A 20,622-nucleotide genomic window follows, 5' to 3' on the forward strand; every position below is an offset into this window, starting at 1 on the left:
GGCACCTTCCTGTTTCTTGTCTGCCCCAGCAGTGCCCAACTCTCCTGGTGCTGCTGGCCTGACAACGCTGCAGATCGTCTTGGCCTGCTGCTGTTATTAATTGCTTGGAGCTTGGGAAGATTGCAGTCAATGTTCTGCCATGACCCGTTATGAGTTTCTGAACCAGAATTGTGGCAGATGTTAAGATTGCAGTCCAGCTCTTTTTTAAAATTTGTTCATGTGATGTAAGTATTGCTGATTAGACCAGCATTTGTGGCTCATCCCTTTGAGATACCTTTTCTTAAGATACAAAATTTCTCATACTTGACAACACTCCTGTGCCTACGTATGTAACGTATGTGGAGTTACATTTGAATGGTGCTATAGCTTCAGGAGCGTTCAATGTTTATGTTTACACTACAGACGATTCCCAGCAGGATAGAAAAAGTGAACACAGTTTGGTTGTATTTATCACAATTGCTAGTTTAGTATTCACAATTGCTTTACTTTGAGTGCGTAGATTGAGACTCAGTTCTGTAATTTGCGGGTTTTTAGTTTTAAAAAAATTTATTAGTCACGGGTAGGCTTGCATTCACACTGCAATGAAAATCCCCTCGTCGCCACACTCCGGCACCTGTTCGGATACACTGAGGGAGAATTTTAGCATGGCCAATGCACCGAATCTGCACATCTTTGTTTGGAGTGTGGGAGGAAACTGGAGCACCTGGAGGAAACCCACACGGGGAGAATGCGCAAACTCCACACAGACAGTGACCCAAGTCGGGAATCGAACCCAGGTCCCTGGCGCTGTGAGGCAGCAGTGCTAACCACTGTGCTACCATCCTGCCCCGCATATTATACATATGCGATCTTTTCAAATCGAGTCACGGTCCTAACAGCGCAGAAAAAAGATCCTTTGGCCCAGCTGAGCCCATGCCAGCCTTTTAAACCCAGTCTGTCTCGTATCCCCCGGCTTTACAAGTTCATTTCCTTAAAGTGCCCAACCAATTTCTTACTGAAATCATTGATTGTCTCTGCTTCCACTGCCCTTGTAGGCAGAGTTCAAGTCATTTTTAAACAAATACTGTTGCTCACATCACTCATTGAAGACGTTAATGAGAATGAAAATGAACACATGCCATCATGCCATTTTTCTTTTGCAGAATGACATCGCCTCGCTTTATAGAATTTGTGTGCAAACATGATGAAGTTCTGAAATGTTTTGTGACAAGGTGAGCATATGTGCTTTCAGATGCCTCTTCATTGTTGCATTATTGTAAGTGCCCATTTTAAAAAACCAAATACTTTGTTACAGAAACCCAATAATAATATTTGACCACTTTCACTTTCTTCTGGAGTGCCCCGAGCTGATGTCAAGATTCATGCATATCATCAAGGCACAGGTAAGTTTTTGTTAATACTTAAAAATAAAAGTATTTTATATGATGGGTTTGCAGATCATTAAAGTACCAAATTCAGTTTCTAATCTTTTTTGAATAGCTCATGGAACCTGTGATGTCTGTTGCATCGAATTGTTCCATTATTTGGGTGGGGAATGTGACTGATCATATACTCTTAATTAAAACCCAGTGATTTTCTGCTAGAAATGATTGTGTTTGGTGAAAGTAAGATTGTGCTTGGTTGCAATGCTGTTTCTCTACTGATGCAATGCACAATGGCCACTTAAGAAAACATGAGTTAACCTCTGCTCGTGAAACTCTGCCCTGGTCATGGGTTAATGCTGAGGCCAATTTTCCCCTCCCTTCACCTCAGCTGAAGTTAGCTATGGTAACACCAATTTCTGATCAATCTTGGGACCTTCATGGTGTGTGTGACTCAGCTACGAACAGCCTTAACCTAGCAATGGGTGAAGTTTGTTGTATAAACTCCTATTACTGATTGGCATTGTTGCGTAAGGTATAGCAGTAAATTGTTCTGCATGTGATTGCAGATGGTGGCCATGCTGTATTACAGTAAGACAAAAATCCGATTTGTAAAAATCCCTTGCCCCAATCAGATCATTGCTCACTGTGTGTAGCACATACACACAAGTGGGTCCAAAGCCACCACTTTCGCATCTGAAAAGTGCCCAGTCTACCTTGAGTTACCCTGGACGGGTAAGATATCTCAAACATTTGAGCAGCAGATGAATCTGGCTGTTTTACGCTGCTGCTACGCAGAAGCAATACTAGCGGTATTACCCACCAACAGGATGCTGCCACCAAGTCATAACGATGTTCTGCCTATCACACAAAGGAGTAATGTGGTGTATGAATTTCAGTTCTGATTCGGTACCAGATATTTAGGACATTTGTCCCGATAACAGGTAGACAGTGTCAAACAGCACGTCCCTTCAGCTGTTCTCAATAGGCAGAACTGTACTCGACCACCAAAATTAGGAACACTATGGTTGGATGTGAATCTGTAATTGGACAGTACTTGTTGAGCAATCCTGAGTCTGCTAAGATTTACATTAACAACCAATTTAAGACCATCAGTCAGGCTTGCAATGTGGCTCATGCACACTTGCTAGAACCTACATACATTTATACGCAGGAACCTGACCTCTGCACGCAAAAGGCATGTGGCCAGGCATTGTATCTTTTTGAATTAAATGAAAACCTGGGGGACTGTAGTTCCAAGGTGTGTTTTCATGGCAACATCTCAACAAATCAGAATTGACCAATTAGAACCCTTTTATGCTTCCATTGAAATTTTGTGATGTGGAGATGCCGGCGTTGGACTGGGGTGAACACAGTAAGAAGTCTCACAACACCAGGTTAAAGTCCAACAGGTTTATTTGGTAGCAAATACCATAAGCTTTCGGAGCACTGCTCCTTCGTCAGATGGAGTGGAAATCTGCTCTCAAACAGTGCAAACAGACAGAATCAAGTTGCAGAATACTGATTAGAATGCGAATCCTACAGCCAGCCAGGTCTTAAATGTACAGACAATGTGTGTGGAGGGAGCATTAAACACAGGTTAAAGAGATGTGTATTGTCTCCAGACAGAACAGCTAGTGAAATTCTGCAAGTCCAGGAGGCAAGCTGTGGGGGTTACTGATAATGTGACATAAATCCAACATCCCGGTTTAGGCCGTCCTCATGTGTGCGGAACTTGGCTATCAGTTTCTGCTCAGCGACTCTGCACTGTCATGTGTCGTGAAGGCCCGCCTTGGAGAACGCTTACCTGAAGATCCAAGGCTGAATGCCCATGACTGCTGAAGTGCTCCCCCACAGGAAGAGAACAGTCTTGCCTGGTGATTGTCGAATGGTGTTCATTCATCCGTTGTCGTAGCGTCTGCATAGTTTCCCCTCCTAGACTTGCAGAATTTCGCTAGCTGTTCTGTCTGGAGACAATACACATCTCTTTAACCTGTGTTTAATGTTCCCTCCACCCACATTGTCTGTACATTTAAGACCTGGCTGGCGGTAGGATTCGCATTCTAATCAGTATTCTGCAACTTGATTCTGTCTGTTTGCCCTGTTTGAGAGCAGATTTCCACTCCATCTGACGAAGGAGCAGTGCTCCGAAAGCTTATGGTATTTGCTACCAACTAAACCTGTTGGACTTTAACCTGGTGTTGTGAGACTTCTTACTGTGTCCATTGAAATTTGGCATTCTTGCATTTGTCCTGATGAGTACAGAATGAACAACTATGGCAGCAAATTTCCCAGCCAGACCCTTGTTAAATAAATGTCTCTTTTCTACCTCTGTCTCCTCTTCCCTCATCTTCACCTTGCTATTATCACCTCATACTGCAAAACTTGTATCTGTACTCTGAGCTAGCATTGTGAGGAGGGATAATGGTCTATTGATTTAGTTCTAGTATTACAATTATAAGGAACGGAGACATCAAGATTATGCCATTTGTCTTCACCCCCATTTCAGTTGCCTATCTTTATATCCATTTTTTCCCTGAAATTGAATGAAAAAGGTATTAATTAGATTTTTCATTCTCCTCATTTAGCCCTTCAAGGATAGATGTGAGTGGTTCTACGAACATCTTCATTCTAATCATCCTGACTCTGATATGGTGCACAGACCAGTTAATGAAAATGACATCTTACTTGTTCATCGAGGTACAATTTGAGTTATTTTAGCTATACTAACGAATTTTCATTTCAAAATTTAATCTTGTAGATAAGATACTTTATGTCCCCTTTTCATAGTGCACCTCACTCTAAAAATAGTGGACTTACCTTACTTTACTTCTAGAAGTCTTGTCATTTTAACATTGACACTTCAAGGTTTAAGCCCAACTATTGCAACCAAAAGCATTCTGCTTCAAATTACTCTTTAATGTGATGGGATGCTTCCTTCAAATGTAAAATGCAGTATGGTGAAGAACAGCAATTATATTCTACTGTTCAGTTTTGTTTGACTTTATTAGAAATGTAGAAATTAGAAGCTGGAGTAGGTCATTTGGCCCTTTGAGCCTGCTCCGCCATTCATTTTGATCATGGCTGATCATCAAATTCAATATCCTGATACCCCCCTTCCCTCATATCCCTTGATGCAGTGATAATTTTATTCCCATTCTAAAGATAGGCAGGGTTGAATTTTTCCGGTAGATTAGGTTAACCATCAGAACAGGGTTGGGTAGAATTCCCTGGTGGCTGTTGTGACCCTGAACCATTTCCTGTACAGATGGGCTCTCCCAGCAGGCTACTGCAAAGAGTGAGCCCCTGCTGCTGTTGAGGGAAATGAGAATCTCCAAGCAGGTGTCCTGATGCAGTGGGTGGAATTTTGTGAGAAAAATTCTAAGTGTCCAGCTAGTGTGAAAATGGGAAAGTTGCAGATTAGTTTTTTTGGACGAGTTTTTACACCCAATCTAGTGCACATAGTGCATGAAAAAATGGGCTAGACTGTTTCTAGTTAGTACAGGCAGTGGACGGGGATTAATTCAGCCAGCCAGCAGCGGAAGGAGCTATTGCGTATCTGTAATTCTAACAGCAGAGGGCTGACAGGGCTGAGAGAGCTGTCAGGCTTCTGCTGTTGCAGCCAGCCTCAACACAGCTCCCCCCCCCCCATCGCCACCACCCCCTCGAGCAATCATGGGGCCTATGGCTGATCGCGAGCTCTACGCCACCTGAAAATTTAGCCTCCATCACCCAAACCGATCACGCCTCCCCCTGCACCAATTGCCTGCAGAATGGCAGTGGGCACCCCTCCATAGTGATGGCAACTGCAGAATGTGCAGCCCCCCAACCTCTGCCCCGATTGCCTGCTCCCTGGCACTGCTCAGTGGACATTGCTAAGGTGTCAGGCTGGCACTGTCCAAGGGGCACCTCCGTTTGCTCTCGGCCTCTCTGGGGTGCCTCAATGGCCTCCTGTTATAATGGTGAGGGCCACACGACTGTTCCCCATTCATAGGGAGCAGGTGTTTTCCTCGCTGGAGAGAACCTCTCCCGGCGAGACGATAAAGGCAAGTGAACCTGCAAAATTCAGCGCCAAGCTTGTTAAACACATGCTAATGAAGATTTAAATATATTTGAATAAATTATTCAGCCTATCACCGGAAATGGGCGAGATCTGGTTCTGCTAATATCACGAGAGCCGCGAAATCGGGTGCGATCCTGATTTCTCGGCTCTAGTGTGATTTTACTGGCCCGCTCTGCCTATTGATGGGCGGGATGAACTGGTAAAATACTGCCCATCGTCTTGAAAAGGAACAGGATGAGTCTAAGGATGCAGATGCAGCGGTATTTTTTGAAGTATGTGTATTTTTGAGCCTTCCTAAGAATAAGCTTTAGTGAGCCGCATCCAAGTACCTAGGTCTAAGAGGGAGAAGCAGCCATCCCTAGGCATGAACATTCAACATTTGAAAACATGTCTTGGTCACTGCCCCAGGGTGTGTGTATATATATATATATTTATATTTTATATATATTTATATTTTATATATATATATGCTCTCTCTCTTCTGGTAATGAATGGAGTTTGTAATGGCTATAAGGAAAATTGGTTAGATTACTGTGCCCTATCTCTGTACTGTTTACTTCTGTGGGACAGACAAGATGGTTGGCAAACCTTGTTGGGCAGAAGATGGACATGTTGCTCGCGAAATATCAACATTGTGGTGGTGATCCACCCTTTTCTCTTTCTTTTTGTGTTACCATACCACCCAGTTTTAGATGTTGCAACAGATCCACTACAATAGTTAGCTAGTCAGCAAATGGCTTATCAATCTCAAGTTGCCCAATACTTTTTAACCATTATTGGCTCCATGTCCACCATTACATGAAATGTTTGTCCTCTTAAAACAACAAGGTAGGATTACGTGGTTCTTTTTAAGTAACATAATGTTCCAAGGTGCTTCACAGCCAATCATGCAAAAAGGGAAGCACTCTGAATGAGGTCAGCAATTGTGACAGAAGAAATAAAACCTTTCCTAGCTTCTGTATGACTATTTAAAGACCCAGACTGATTCCTGCATGGGACGCGCCCCTGACCCTTCATGGGATTCTCTTCCCCCAAACCCCCCAGCCAACAGATGGGCCCAACTCTCATCCCCAGATGCTGCTGGACGCTTGTCACCCTCCGGACTGGTCTGATCCCCGCGACCTAGCTGGATCTGCCACCCACCCTCCCAAAGTCCAACACCCTCATCCCCTCCCAATGTGCCCCCCACACCCAAGTAAATCTATCCATTCACCTTAAAGACTTAGCTCCTCCTGGGCCTGTCAGTTTCAGTCGGACTTTTGAACATACCTGCTTTGCAGCAGAGAATGCAGTAAAAAGTGTGTGTGGCCTCTTTCACTTCGACTGTTAGACCTTGTGGAAAGCTGCGCTGCCTGGATCTCACCCAGCTTGGGTCGGGTGGGTCAGGTATGGAAGAAACTTGGTGCAGGTAAGTGAGTATGGAGTGGCACTTTGACGGTGATTATGGCCTATTGAATTGATGCCAAATCATGTGCAGGAAAAACAAAATAGGGAGAAAAAGATGAGACTTTTTTTATTTTTTAAAATCTCCAGCAATAATTATCATCTGAATTTATGAGACTGAGGGTCTGGCACTGAAAATTAACTGAAGTGTAGAGGGGTTGCTTGGCAGTAATTAGGACTCAGGTAATTAAAAGGTATTTGCATTGGAATTAAGAAGCTCTAACTTCTGGTGAGTTTAGTTTTTACCTGTTAATTAAGTATGGGCATTTGTGTTTAGTGGGTTTCAGTGTTGTCAGATGGCAAAAAATGGTTGTTTTGTAGCTCTTGGAGGAACAGGGAATCTGACAGCTTTATAAATTTTTATATTTAACGGTACAGTTGCGATTGCCGCATAAACAATGATGAGGCCAGCAGTACAGAGTTTTCTGCACTTTCAGCAGTTACACAAGTGCTCTGATTTTTATGTGCCAGAGAAAATTATGTCAGTGGAAGCTGGAGTGCTCGTTTCTGCTTATCTGCTGCTTGGAGTTGACTGGATGGAAGATAAAGAACAAAGAACAATACAGCACAGGAACAGGCCCTTCGGCCCTCCAAGCCCGCGCCGCTCCCTGGTCCAAACTAGATCATTCTTTTGTATCCCTCCATTCCCACTCCGTTCATGTGGCTATCTAGATAAGTCTTAAACGTTCCCAGTGTGTCCGCCTTCACCACCTTGCCCGGCAGCGCATTTCGGGCCCCCACCACCCTCTGTGTAAAATACGTCCTTCTGATATCCGTGTTAAACCTCCCCCCCCCACCTTGAACCTATGACCCCCTTGTGAACGTCACCACCGAACTGGGAAAAAGCTTCCCACCGTTCACCCTATCTATGTCTTTCATAATTTTATACACCTCTATTAGGTCACCCCTCATCCTCCGTCTTTCCAGTGAGAACAACCCCAGTTTACCCAATCTCTCCTCATAACTAAGCCCTTCCATACCAGGCAACATCCTGGTAAACCTCCTCTGCACTCTCTCTAAAGCCTCCACATCCTTCTGGTAGTGTGGCGACCAGAACTGGGCGCAGTATTCCAAATGCGGCCGAACCAACGTTCTATACAACTGCAACATCAGACCCCAACTTTTATACTCTATGCCCCGTCCTATAAAGGCAAGCATGCCATATGTCTTCTTCACTACCTTCTCCACCTGTGACGTCACCTTCAAGGATCTGTGTACTTGCACACCCAGGTCCCTCTGCGTATCTACACCCTTTATGGTTTTGCCATTTATCGTATAGCTCCCCCCTACGTTAGTTCTACCAAAATGCACCACTTCGCATTTATCTGGATTGAACTCCATCTGCCATTTCTTTGCCCAAATTTCCAGCCTATCTATATCCTTCTGTAGCCTCTGACAATGTTCCTCACTATCTGCAAGTCCAGCCATTTTCATATTGTCCGCAAACTTACAGATCACCCCAGTTACACCACCTTCCAGATCGTTTATATAAATCACAAACAGCAGAGATCCCAATACAGAGCCCTGCGGAACACCATTAGTCGCAGGCATCCGGCCGGAAAAAGACCCTTCCACAACCACCCTCTGTCTTCTGTGACCAAGCCAGTTCTCCACCCATCTAGCCACCTCCCCCTTTATCCCATGAGATCCAACCTTTTGCACCAACCTACCATGAGGGACTTTGTCAAACGCTTTACTAAAGTCTCTTTACTAAAGACAAGAGAGGGTTCAAATTGTGAAGACATTTTACATTATCTGTATAAGATCAGAGCTAATTTGTATATGAAAAGAGTGAGAAGAGTAAGGGCTATCAAAGTTCACCATAGCATGCTTTGTTGTGTCATTTGTGTCTTTTATCTCATCTTTCAGGGATGTACCATCGTAACACTTAAATTTTCTGTTTGCAGATTCAATTTTCCAGAGTAGCTGTGAGGTTGTCTCAAAAACAAGCTATGAAAAATTGAAACAAGGCGTTGCTGTGCGTTTTCATGGTGAAGAAGGCATGGTATGTTTTTTTTACTCTCTTCAACATGATTCACTGAAAAAAAATCACCCGTGTTATTGTACTTATTTTTTTCATCACGATTGTTTAAAAATATGTAATTGTTCTGAAGAGCTGGAAGCGTGGAGTAATCTTATGATACAAACAGCAATACTGGAATATTTAAACAAGTTTTGCAATTATTTTGGAATACTATAAAGTTTCAAAGGTTATTCTCTCAAGTTATTATGTCTGAAGATCTTTGAGATATCCTGAGAGAAATTCTCTTTTTTCTGCAGTACGACATTTGATAAACTGTGTTTGTCCCAGTTCCATTTACTAATTCTTTTTTCAATGTTATCACTGGACGAATACATATATTCATGTAAAATGGATGATCTTAGAATATGTTTTATAAATTGATAATATATTGCATACTATTTGAACCCCCGTGGAGATATTTTCTTAAAACTGACTATATAGAAATGTCTGACGGAGTTAAATGAAATCATTGATGTTGAAATAAAAGTAAAATATTGCAGATGCTGTAAATCTTCTGTGGGAGCTGATTGGTCACTTCCAATCTCTAGATAGTGACAAAATCTAATGGGGTTATATATTTATCTGTACTTGTCTTTTTACGATGTTTAGTAATTACTTTTGACTGCTGTGGCCGCAAGCCTCTAAACTATTGTTTTATTTTATGTGAAATGAATTCTAAATAGGATTGTGTTAGAACCTGCAATTTCTACAGTGTTACTGAGTTCCAGTTCTCAGCACTGATGTGGAGAAATCCTGAGTGGATACTTGGGACTTCATATTTAGCATTGGTCAGAGCAAGGGAGGACATGGAATAAGTGCAAGTTAATGTTGTAAACCTCAAAGTGACCTGTTCTAAATGAGACTGATAGATGCCTGCAATAAGTTTGATTGTGACATGCATTTGGAACATAGACTGGAGCGATATGGGATTGGGGAGTATAACTCTAGCATTTCTATATTCCAATAAATGGATTAGTGTGATACCTTTCAATTCTCTGTTCCTTTTCTGTATTCAGGGCCAAGGTGTGGTGCGTGAATGGTTCGACATCCTTTCCAGTGAGATAATCAATCCAGACTACGCACTCTTCACTCAGTCAGCTGATGGTACATGTCTCCTATGAATTCGAAAGGAAATAGTTTTATGTGCATGGCCAGTTTAAGATCTTTAATATCCAAAGCTGGAATCTTACATTTTACTTTGACTCGATGTTGATTAACTATCTAATGCAAACATTAAGAGTTTTGTATATACTATCTTTTAATATTCATTGGTTTATCAATTGAACCAAAGAAACCATGACAGAATATATCTGAATTCTTACAGGAACTACCTTCCAGCCTAACAGTAATTCCTCGGTGAATCCAGACCACCTGAATTATTTTCGGTTTGCAGGGCAGATCCTAGGTTTGGCACTTTATCACCGACAGCTGGTCAACATCTACTTTACCCGTTCATTTTACAAACATATACTTGGTAAGAATTGTTTCAGTTGAAAATTTATGTTCTAATTTATGCTATTTTTCTATCGTTTCCTAAAATAACATTGCGCTGAGGGAAAGCAGTACATTAGCTATATTGCGAGTGGTTAATTTTTCAAACTTCGGTTATGCCGTGTAATCGGCTGATTGGTGTTGATGCATTTGATAATGTGCAAAGTAAGCAGAACCTAGCTGGGATAGAGAACTAGGATCCACAGAACTGAACCTTTTCAATAGATCCAATGTACTGGTTAACTATGAGGATAAGGATATGGACTGTCAGAAGAAAATGGGAATGTGGACCATGGTATTGGAGCAGGAGGCTGTACGGAGGAGGAAGGAAAGCAGGATCTATTAATTACAAGGGATTCAATGATTATGTGGCAGATAGCATCCTTTGTTGGCAGAACAGTGTGTTCCACATGGTATGAATCATAGATCATGGCATATTGTTTACCTCCTGCCAGGGTAAAGGACATCTCAAACCACTATAAAAGGATATCAGAGGGGCAGGAATCCAGTTAAGATGCATTTTGAGAAAAGTGCCAGTAACTGGGGTGGCACAGAGGTTAGCACTGCTGCCTCACAGCGCCAGGGATTGGGTGACTGTCTGTGGAGTTTGCACGTGCTCCCCGTGTCTGCATGGGTTTCCTCCCACAGTCCAAAGATGTGCAGGTTAGGTTAATTGGCCATGCTAAATTCCCCCTTAGTGTCAGGGGGATTAACAGGGTAAATGCATGGGATAGGGCATGGGTGGGATTGGTGTCAGTGCAGGCTCGATGGACTGAATGGCCCCCTTCTGTACTATAGGGATTCTGTGATTCTATGAACTAGGAGCTAAATTAAAGAACATGATCTCGTGGACTAGAATCTCTGAATTACTATCTAAGCCAGCTGTAAATTGGCATACAGATTAGAGAGGTGAATTATTGACTGAGGGAGCGGTGTGAGCACTGTCTGTGTGGAGTCTGCACAATCTCCCCATGTCTGTGTGGGTTTCCTCCAGGTGCTCCAGTTTCCTCCCACAGTTCGAAAGAAGCGCTGGTTAGATGCATTGGCCATGCTAAATTCTCCCTCAGTGTACCCGAACGGCTACCAGAGTGTGGCAATTAGGGGATTTTCACAGTAACTTCATTGCAATGTTAACTTAAGTCTACTTGTAACATTAATAAATAAACTTTAAGCTTTAAGAGGGGGTTCCATTCTGTGGAAGACTGGCACCAGTACTAGACCAGGAAGGAACTGTACTGTTGGAACTGAACCACATTAGGACCAGGGTCCAAATGGAAAGGGTAAATAGGGTAGTCACAAAAACTGTAAACTAGTAAATGGTGAGGGAGGGCAATGGCTTGGTGGGCATGGGGGAAGGGGGTGGGGGGGGGAGACAGGGTTCAGGTAGAAAAGATGGTGCAGATAATAGTTGGAAAACAAACAAAAGGGAAGCTGGTGATTGTCAGAAATTGTGCATTCAGCATTCCAGTGAAGGGAAAGCTAAAAGCTGTGAAGTGTTGGAACCAGGAAGGAGAATTAATATATCCTATGATTAAACAAAGCATATACAATACGATTAGGGGATCTTCTGGCCCCTTGAGCCTGCTCCACCAGTCAATATGATCATGGCTGATCTGCCTCATCTGGATTTCTCCCTGATCTCCATATCTCATGATTCCCTGACACTTCAAAATATTTGTTTCTCTCAGTCTTTACTATACTCAATCATGGAGCATTCACAATCCTCTGGGGTAGATGATGTCAAAGATTCTCAAACCTCTCAGTGAAGAAATTTCTTATCATTCCCTCAGACTGTTTCAATGAGATCACCTAAACAGAGTTAACGTTTGAAGTCTGTGCCCTTTCATCAGAATTGGGAAAAGGTAGAGATGTAATAGGTTTTCAGTCAGGGATGTGTGGGACAAGGAGAAAAGAAAGGTCTCTGATAGGGTGGAAGATGGGTGAGATTGAATGGCAGAGGAGCTAATCATATAGGGCCAAAGAGAATGGTGATGGGGCAAGAAAAGAAACAAAAAGATGTGCTTAGAGCAGGTGTGCTGCTAACTAAAAGCAAAAGTAAGACCAAAACTGAAACATGCAAAGCCGAGAGCTTCTGGTGGCCTATCATTTTAATTCTTCCCCCCCTTGCTCTCACCCTGACATCCTTGTCCTTGGCCTGTTTCCCGGTTCCAATGAAGCTCAATGCAAGTTTGAGAAAGAGCACCTCCTCTTTTGGTTAGGCACTTTACAGCCTTCCAGACTCAACATTTGAGTTATGAACATATGAAATCGGAGCAGAAATAGGCCATATGACCCCTCGAGCCTGCTCCACCATTTAATAAGGTCGTGACTAATCGGTTTAAGTTCCACAATTTCAGTCTGTAAACACTGGGCAGAATTTTCCATTCTTTGTACATAGTGCTGACTCGGGCAAGAGCCCAATGTGCAGCTTGCAGGATTGCCCAGGCATGTCCATTTCCCCCCAGGGGCTATACTTGGTTCAAGAAGCGACTATTTCCCTACAAAAATGTGTGATTGGAAAGATTGACGATAATCCCAGAGATGGCATACATGGTTGAAGGTGCAGAAATTACACATGAACTGGACATTTTACATTTCTTGCTTAGTCTTTCAAACATTCACGTTAAACATATGCACTTGGTCCAAAGATCTTTTTGTTGTGAATGCATGTTTTTCAGGTATCCCTGTAAACTACCAGGATGTAGCTTCCATTGACCCAGAGTATGCGAAAAACCTTCAATGGATTCTGGACAATGATATTAGTGACCTTGGCCTAGAACTGACATTTTCTGTCGAGACTGATGTTTTTGGTGCAATGGAAGAGGTGCCTTTGAAACCCGGGGGGATAAGTATACTTGTTACACAGGAAAATAAGGTAAGTTATTTATCTTTTTAAATTGTCCCCCCTCTTCACAGATGCCAACAGCATCCTGCTGTATTATCCAAGCAGTCACTCTTCACTGTCAGTCTTGGCAATGAGTTTCAATAACTATTTAACTGCAAAAGAAGATTTAGAATTCCAACTGAGCAAACCTTTTCATTGGGCAGCATAGGGTTGCCTGTTGGGTAATACTGAATAGCAATCAGGGCACCTTGTTTAATTTGCTCCATCGAATGAGGCAACATATTTACTTGCTACATGACTTCAGCGTGTTAATTTTTAAGATAATTACAGAATATTCCTTGCATGCCTTGATCCTTTTTTAATCGCTGCTATTGTTGGCATTCTCTATTACATTTGTTTATTAAAATCAGCAATGTCTTAATATTTAGCATTTTAATGGTATGGCTAAACTAGGCTATTTGAGGAAATTGACTCTTATTGTGTCAAATTTTGAGTTTCATTTCAAGAAGTCAAGATGTGAGCTGTATTCCAACATTAGTCAGCAATCAGATCTGCCATTTAATTCTGTTTAATGTGCACTTTTAATTAAAAGTTAAAGTTTAAAAAGAGAAATACAATGCCTGAGAAGTAGCCGATCAAAAATTTAGAGTTAATATTATCTATCATATAGCAACACAAGCGTTGATTGTTCTAATGTGAGGTTATCCACTTTGGTAATAAAAGCAGGCAGGCAGGTTGTTATCTGAAGTTTTTTTACCGAGTCTTATCAGAAAGTTTAATTTTGATAGACAGCAACTCTCTTATTTAAGTTTCTTATGGAAACTGAGGGTGAAAAATAAAAACTCATTATATTCAATGCAAAATACCAAAATAGTGAATCCAGCCTTTACAGAACATGAACAGAAAATGCTGAAAAAACTCAGCAGGTCTGGCAGCATATGTAAGGAAAGAAAGCAGATGTAATATTTTGAGTCCTTTTGGCTGTTTGTCAGAACTGAAGAGGGAGAAAAATGTGTTAGATAATAAATTGTAGCTGTGAGAGTTTGCAACAAAATGCAGCTACTTTAAGAACAAAGGATAGGTGGCCTGATGTGGAAGGGAGGGGGCGGTTTGCATTGAGGCAATGCCTCAATGGGATATTTTAATAAAGGGGGATTTAAGATGGAGGAGAAAGCTGTCTAATTCTATGCTGAGTAAAGTCCTGAGAGCTGCAATGTGCCCAACTGGATGATCAGATGCTGCTCCTCCAGTTTGCGCCAGGCTTCACTGGAGCATTGCAGCAGGCCAAGGACGGATATCTGGGCGTGAGAGAAAGATCTATTGTATTTGCCGCTCTTAATACGGTCTGTTCTACTTGGGGAGACTAAATGCAGATTGGGTGACCTCTTTGCGGGACATCTTTGCCATTGCTCAAGCATGACTCCAATCCTTCAGTTGCTTGCCATTTTAACTCAGCATCTTGCTCTCCTTTTTTCAGCATCTTCTGTTCTTGTTTTAGATTCTTGTATCCACAGTATTTTGCTTACCTTAACACAACATACTGGCTCAGAATTTCCGATCTGGGTTGGAATCCCTATTTCCATGGGTTCCTTTGTAGCCTCCTCATGACCACTTCACAACTTGCTTTCCTATCTGTCATGAGCATAGTTAGCAACTATAACTTGGGTCCCTTCATGCAAGCCATTTATATAAATTGTAAAATGTTGAGGCCCCAGCACATCACTCGTGAAACTGTACTGTCATGCTTTGTACAGACTTGCCACTTAGCAGTCTACTTTTCCTTTACTGGGTTAGAAGCCTTTCCGTAACAAAATCTTGGATTTAGTTTTACCATGCCCATTCTATAAGATATTCCAAAAATACAACTTGACGCCAAGCTACATGAGGTAATATTGGGCTAAATGTCCAAAATCTCCACCAGTGGTTTGCCTTAAGGAACATCTTAAAGGTGAAGGGAGAGGTGAAGAGGTTTAGCTAGGGAATTGCATAAATTAGGACTTTGGCAGCTGATGGCATGGTTGTCATTTATGGCATGATTAAAATCTATAATGCCCAAGAGGCCAGAATTGGCAGAACACTGAAATCCATTGCATTTTAATCATTAAAGTGAGCACTGCATATTAAGTGAGATGTTCTGTCAACATGTTAAAAATTCTGCTTATCATTTATATTGCAGAATTAGTGAAGGTTTCCTCTGGTATTTTTAGTGAAACTATAAATCTGTTCTTTTTAAATGCTACTACAGTTTCATGAGTGATACCAAACAAAAGGAACCATCTTCACAAATGTATTGATGATGATCCTTCAATGTTGACAGTCACCCCCTCCTCTTTCCCCTCACAACTCCTACCCCTAATTCCTTCTCTCCAAAGTGTGAATTTCTGATCATAATTCAAAATTTGGAAATTGACATACTTTTGTACTACATTGTTGAGTATCTAAGTTGCTGCTACTGTTGGATCTCACTGTTTGGTGTAGAGTTGATCAATAAGTGAGAGACAGTCATGGAGCAATAGAGCACGGAAGCAGGCCTCTTGGCCCAACTGGTCCATGCCAACCATGGTGCCCTCCCAGCTAGTCCCTATTGCCCGCATTTGGCCCATATCCCTCTATAGAGTCATTTGAGCAATACAATTTTATTGATGCTAATTTTAACAGAATAAACCAGCAGCTGAATATTATATGCATGTGATTGCCCAGATTTTGTGATCTGCATGTGGCTTTCAGGCCAACGTTTTGATAAAACTTGATTATGTTAAATGGACCTAACCATTCATAATGTTTCAAGTTGGTATCACTTTTTAAAAGGGATTGTTTTCAAAATAAGGCTTTTGGTAGCTTGTTCTTTGAACCTTTGAAGTTATTTAGTGAAATGCAAGGCCTTTATGTTTGTGTGTTAACCACTAATCCTTGCATCTGTTGTTTCATTCAGTTAAATGTTTTGGTAAAATAAGTTATCTTTAAGATTAAACAGCTGCCTGCGTTCCTTTTCAGGCGGAGTATGTCCAGCTTGTTACTGAATTACGAATGACTCGTGCTATTCAGCCTCAGATAAATGCATTTTTGCAAGGCTTTCATCTGTTCATTCCACCCTCTCTCATTCAGCTTTTTGATGAGTATGAGCTGGTAAGAATGTTAGTATGTACAGAACATTGATTTAATAGTGTTTAAATGAGTATAAGGGATGGAAAATGTTAGAAATGAAGATGAGGGCGCAATACTTTGGAACATATCTCCCAGAGCTGCATTCATAATATAATATGCAGAATTCCCTATTTTTAAAAAGTGGACAAGTTTTGTATGATTAGGATAGCACGCATGATAGTTAATTGGTACAGATTACAACTGATGTGTGCTGTGATCAAACTGACTGATTCGAATAACTAACGTTGAGCTGTTTCAGCAGAGGTGAAAAGCAACAAGTGAAGTTGCTCTCTCAAGATACTAAACAAATAAACGCAGTGGTAATGGTGGCATTGCAGCGTACAGTAGCATAGTACTTAAATTCCTTACCTAGTAATCCAGAGGCCTGAGCTAATGAACCAGAGATATGAATTCATATCCCACCATGGCAACTGAGTAATTTAAATTCAGTTAATTAATTTAAAGTTGGAATAAAAAAATCTCGTTGCAGTACTGGTGAAACTAAAGAATTGTTTTAAAAAAAATATTGGTTTGCTTTTTGGCTGTGTTTATTTGTGCGGCAACACTAGGGGCTGTATTGGGTGGAGTAGCATTGTGAGTAAAGGAGGAAGTCAGTGCAATAATGAGGAAGGAAAATCATGATATGGAATCTGTTTAGGTGGAGATAGACACCAAGGGGCAGAAAACATTGTTGGGGGTTGTCCATAGACCCCCACACACTAGTGGAGATGTCAGGGCGGTTTAAGCGAGGATGCAAAAATGCTACAACTGTAATCATGGGTGACTTTACTCCACATATAGATTAGACAAAACAAGCTAGCAATGGTGTAGTGGGAGAGGAGTTCCTGGAGTGTGTACATGATGGTTTTTTAGACCAATACACTGCTGAACCAACCAGAGAACAGGCTATTCTAGACTGGGTATTGTTCACTGAGAAAGAATTAATTAACTATTTTGTTGTGTGGGGTCCCTTGGAGCAGAGCAACCATAATATGACAGAATTCTTCATTAAGATGGAGTCTCAAGTAGTCAAATCTGAAATTAGGGTCCTGAATCCAAATAAAGGGAACTATGAGGGTATGAGATGCATCAGATAGGCAGGGTTAGATTAGGGAACCTTACTAAAGGAGTTGACGGTGGATAGGCAATGGTTCATATTTCAAGAACGTGTGCACGAATTACAACAATTATTCATTCCTGTCTGGGGAAGATGCATCTAGAAGAGTAGGTAAGGGAGAACCAGTGCGTGTGGTGTATTTGGAGTTTCAGAAGCTTTTGATAAGGTCCCTCATAAGAGATTAGTGGGCAAAATTAAAGCACATGGGATAGGGGGTAATGTATTGACAATGGACTGAGAATTGATTGACAGGCAGGAAACAGAGAGTGGGAATAGATGGGTCTTTTTCTGAGTGGCAGGCATTGACTAGTGGGGTACCGCAGGGATCAGTGCTTGGGCCCCAGCTGTTCACAAGATATATACATAATATGTAAATGGCCTGGATGAGGGAAACAAATGTAACATTTCCAACACAAAACTGGGCAGAAATTTGAGATGTGAGGAGGATGCAAGGAGGCTTCAAGTGATTTAGACAAGTTGAGTGAGTGGGAAAACACATGGTAAATGCAGTACAACGTGACTAAATGTGAAGTTAATCACTTCAGTGTGAGAGACAGAAAGAAAGTATTATTTAAATGATATATTGGGAAGCGTTAATGTACAAGGGACCTGGGCATCCTTGTACCACCAGTCACTGGAAGTGGAAAGGCAGATGCAGCAAGCAATTAGGAAGGCAAATCATATGTTGGCTTTCATTGCAATAGGATTTGAGTTCAGAACTAGGGATGTTTTACTGCTGTTATACAAGGCCTCAGTGAGACCACGCCTGGAGGGTTCCCCAGCACATTGGGGTGCAGTCAATGGGAAATTCCATTGTGGGAGCCAGAAGATCCAGCCGCAGGAGTGTCTCCTTCTACCACGAGAAACGTGCTGTGGGCAGGCTAGAGAATTCCCTCCCCTCCATAGCTGATGGCATTAAAATGCACCCGATTACTTGGCACAGGCTGACAAAGTTGACATTACACATTTTTAAGTTTGCACAATTGCAAATTCTTGAATCCACTTTACCTATCACTTATCAATTGTTCCTCTGACAATTCAGTAAATTAAGATTTGTAATCAGGAAATTTCAGTATATGAGTTCCCAACTTTCACTGAACTCAGACTGTGGATGAATTGATTGTAAATTTTTGGTAAAAATGAATAAGCAGTTTTGGATAAAATATTTTAAAAGTTCTTCATGTAGGATTCAAAACTTTGATCGTGGGATTAAGATTCCCTTTATCTACTAACTGAGCTAGCTGGGCTGTGTAACAACTCTGCACAAAGCCATAACATGCTGGGGGTTAAAAAAAAAGCATATAAACACATTTGAACCCATTTATTTTGTCTATTTTCATGGTCTGATTTATTATAGGTTGTGGCAAGTTCAAGTGTGTGGTGTGTGTGTATGTCTTAAAAGTGTCAGTTCACTTTCAGTTCCTGATTACCTCAGGTAATTGTCCAGGAGTTAAGGAAAAACTTCCTGCTACCAATTGGAAAGGTATAAGGAGCAGTTTTGTGTGCGGCTGTAGTGTTGGCTGTTGGCCAAATGTGCAACTGTTCCTGAAGCCTTTCCAGTTGGTGATGGAGGTTAGTGTTGCTAATATGCTTTAGGGAAGAAGTCTGCCTAGTCTGGCCTATACATGACTCCAGATCCACAGCAGTGGATTGACAGACATTGTGGCTGACTGTCCAGTGAAATGGCCAAGTAAGACCTTCAATTAGAGTTGAACATGTGAGATGACTGTGACTCTTGCATGCCATAATTTAAAAAAAATCAGTTTATTTTGCATCTCTTTAGCACTGGATTAACAATTACAGGGTGCAGTGAAAGCAGTCAATGTGGTTAATATAAAAATGCAATCTTTTGCAGATCAACAAATATAGTCAGGCCTTTTTAATAATGGTTAATTTGTGGAATTTTTGAAGCATAGAGCTATTGTACTCAGTACAATCAGACTGTCATGACCATTTAAAATAAAATCAAATTGCCCTAATAATAACTGATGTGAATATGCTAATTTGTGACCCACAAGCTTCAGTTAACTAAATAGAGCTTTTTGGGACCATCTTCAACTGATCAGAGGCGAATTTAACCCTGTAGGTTCCTGCAGAAGGATGGTACTTGAGACGGTGGGGTGGGGGGAAGAAAGGTAAGGAAATGGCAGATAATCTTCAAATTATTATTAGAAATTGGGGCAGGTTATGAAGGTTAAAACAAAATGAAAGGGTGAGATGAGCAGTATGGTGAGCTGATGGAACAGGGCTGAAGAATGGGAATGGAATGAGAAGAATTAAAGGTGTAATCGAATGTAAAATATTAATTTCAACCAAAAATAAAATTGATATGCTTCATAAGTGTTTGGCTGCACATCTCTTTGTCCTCTTATTTATAGGAGTTGCTGCTCTCAGGGATGCCAGAAATTGACGTGGCTGACTGGAAACGGAATACAGAATACACGAGTGGCTATGAGAAAGATGATCCAGTGATACAGGTACTAGAATCAGCTCAAAAAAATAGAAAACTTAAAATAGATTCCAGTTGCTGTGGATGTGGTTATGCTTGGGTCTCATTATTACCCTATGACGATGTCAGAACAAAATCCTAATAGAAATGCCAGGAAAAAAAAACCTGTTCAAAGAATCCGCACAATGCAACAAAAACAGTCTTTTGTAATAAATAAGGAGTCTACCCAATGCAAGTTTAGTTCACGGATCATAAGAAAAACATTTTCTTTTATTAAGTACAAACTTAATAAAAAATACAGCACTTGCAAATCTTGGATAACATCCAGTTGAACTGTGCTGATGGCTCATGACTTCAACTGAAGTTTCTTGGAAACAAAGAGAGACTAAGAAAGCGATAAAGAAAGGAAGGATAGACTATGAAGCTAGGCTAGCAATTAATATAAAAAATGATAGTAAAAGTTTTTATAAATATATAAAAAGGAATAGAGTGGCTAGAGTGAATGTTGGACCCTTGGAGGACGAGAGGGGGGAGTTAATAGTGGGAAATGAGGATATGGCTGAGTCTTTAAATAAGTTTTTTGTGTCGGTCTTCACGGTGGAGGACACAAATAGTTTGCCAAATATTAACGATAGAGGGTCGGCAGCAGGAGAAATACTTAATACAATTAATGTTACCAGAGAGGC

General features: G+C 41.3%; 1 protein-coding gene across 4 annotated transcripts in view; it reads left to right on the plus strand.

Annotated features, from left to right (window-relative positions):
- hace1 (HECT domain and ankyrin repeat containing E3 ubiquitin protein ligase 1) overlaps positions 1-20,622 on the plus strand; it is a 71,793-nt gene that overhangs the window by 42,330 nt on the left and 8,841 nt on the right. For all 4 annotated transcript variants that reach the window (XM_078212423.1, XM_078212420.1, XM_078212421.1 and 1 more), the window contains 9 exons: positions 1,143-1,211; positions 1,295-1,382; positions 3,950-4,061; positions 8,775-8,872; positions 9,907-9,994; positions 10,215-10,364; positions 13,060-13,256; positions 16,221-16,352; positions 19,866-19,964. In XM_078212423.1, coding sequence (XP_078068549.1) covers positions 1,143-1,211; positions 1,295-1,382; positions 3,950-4,061; positions 8,775-8,872; positions 9,907-9,994; positions 10,215-10,364; positions 13,060-13,256; positions 16,221-16,352; positions 19,866-19,964 — 1,033 coding nt within the window. The remainder of the gene's footprint in view (positions 1-1,142; positions 1,212-1,294; positions 1,383-3,949; positions 4,062-8,774; positions 8,873-9,906; positions 9,995-10,214; positions 10,365-13,059; positions 13,257-16,220; positions 16,353-19,865; positions 19,965-20,622) is intronic.

The sequence above is a fragment of the Mustelus asterias genome, chromosome 5, assembly GCF_964213995.1.
Source record: "Mustelus asterias chromosome 5, sMusAst1.hap1.1, whole genome shotgun sequence".
NCBI classification, from domain to species: domain Eukaryota; kingdom Metazoa; phylum Chordata; class Chondrichthyes; order Carcharhiniformes; family Triakidae; genus Mustelus; species Mustelus asterias.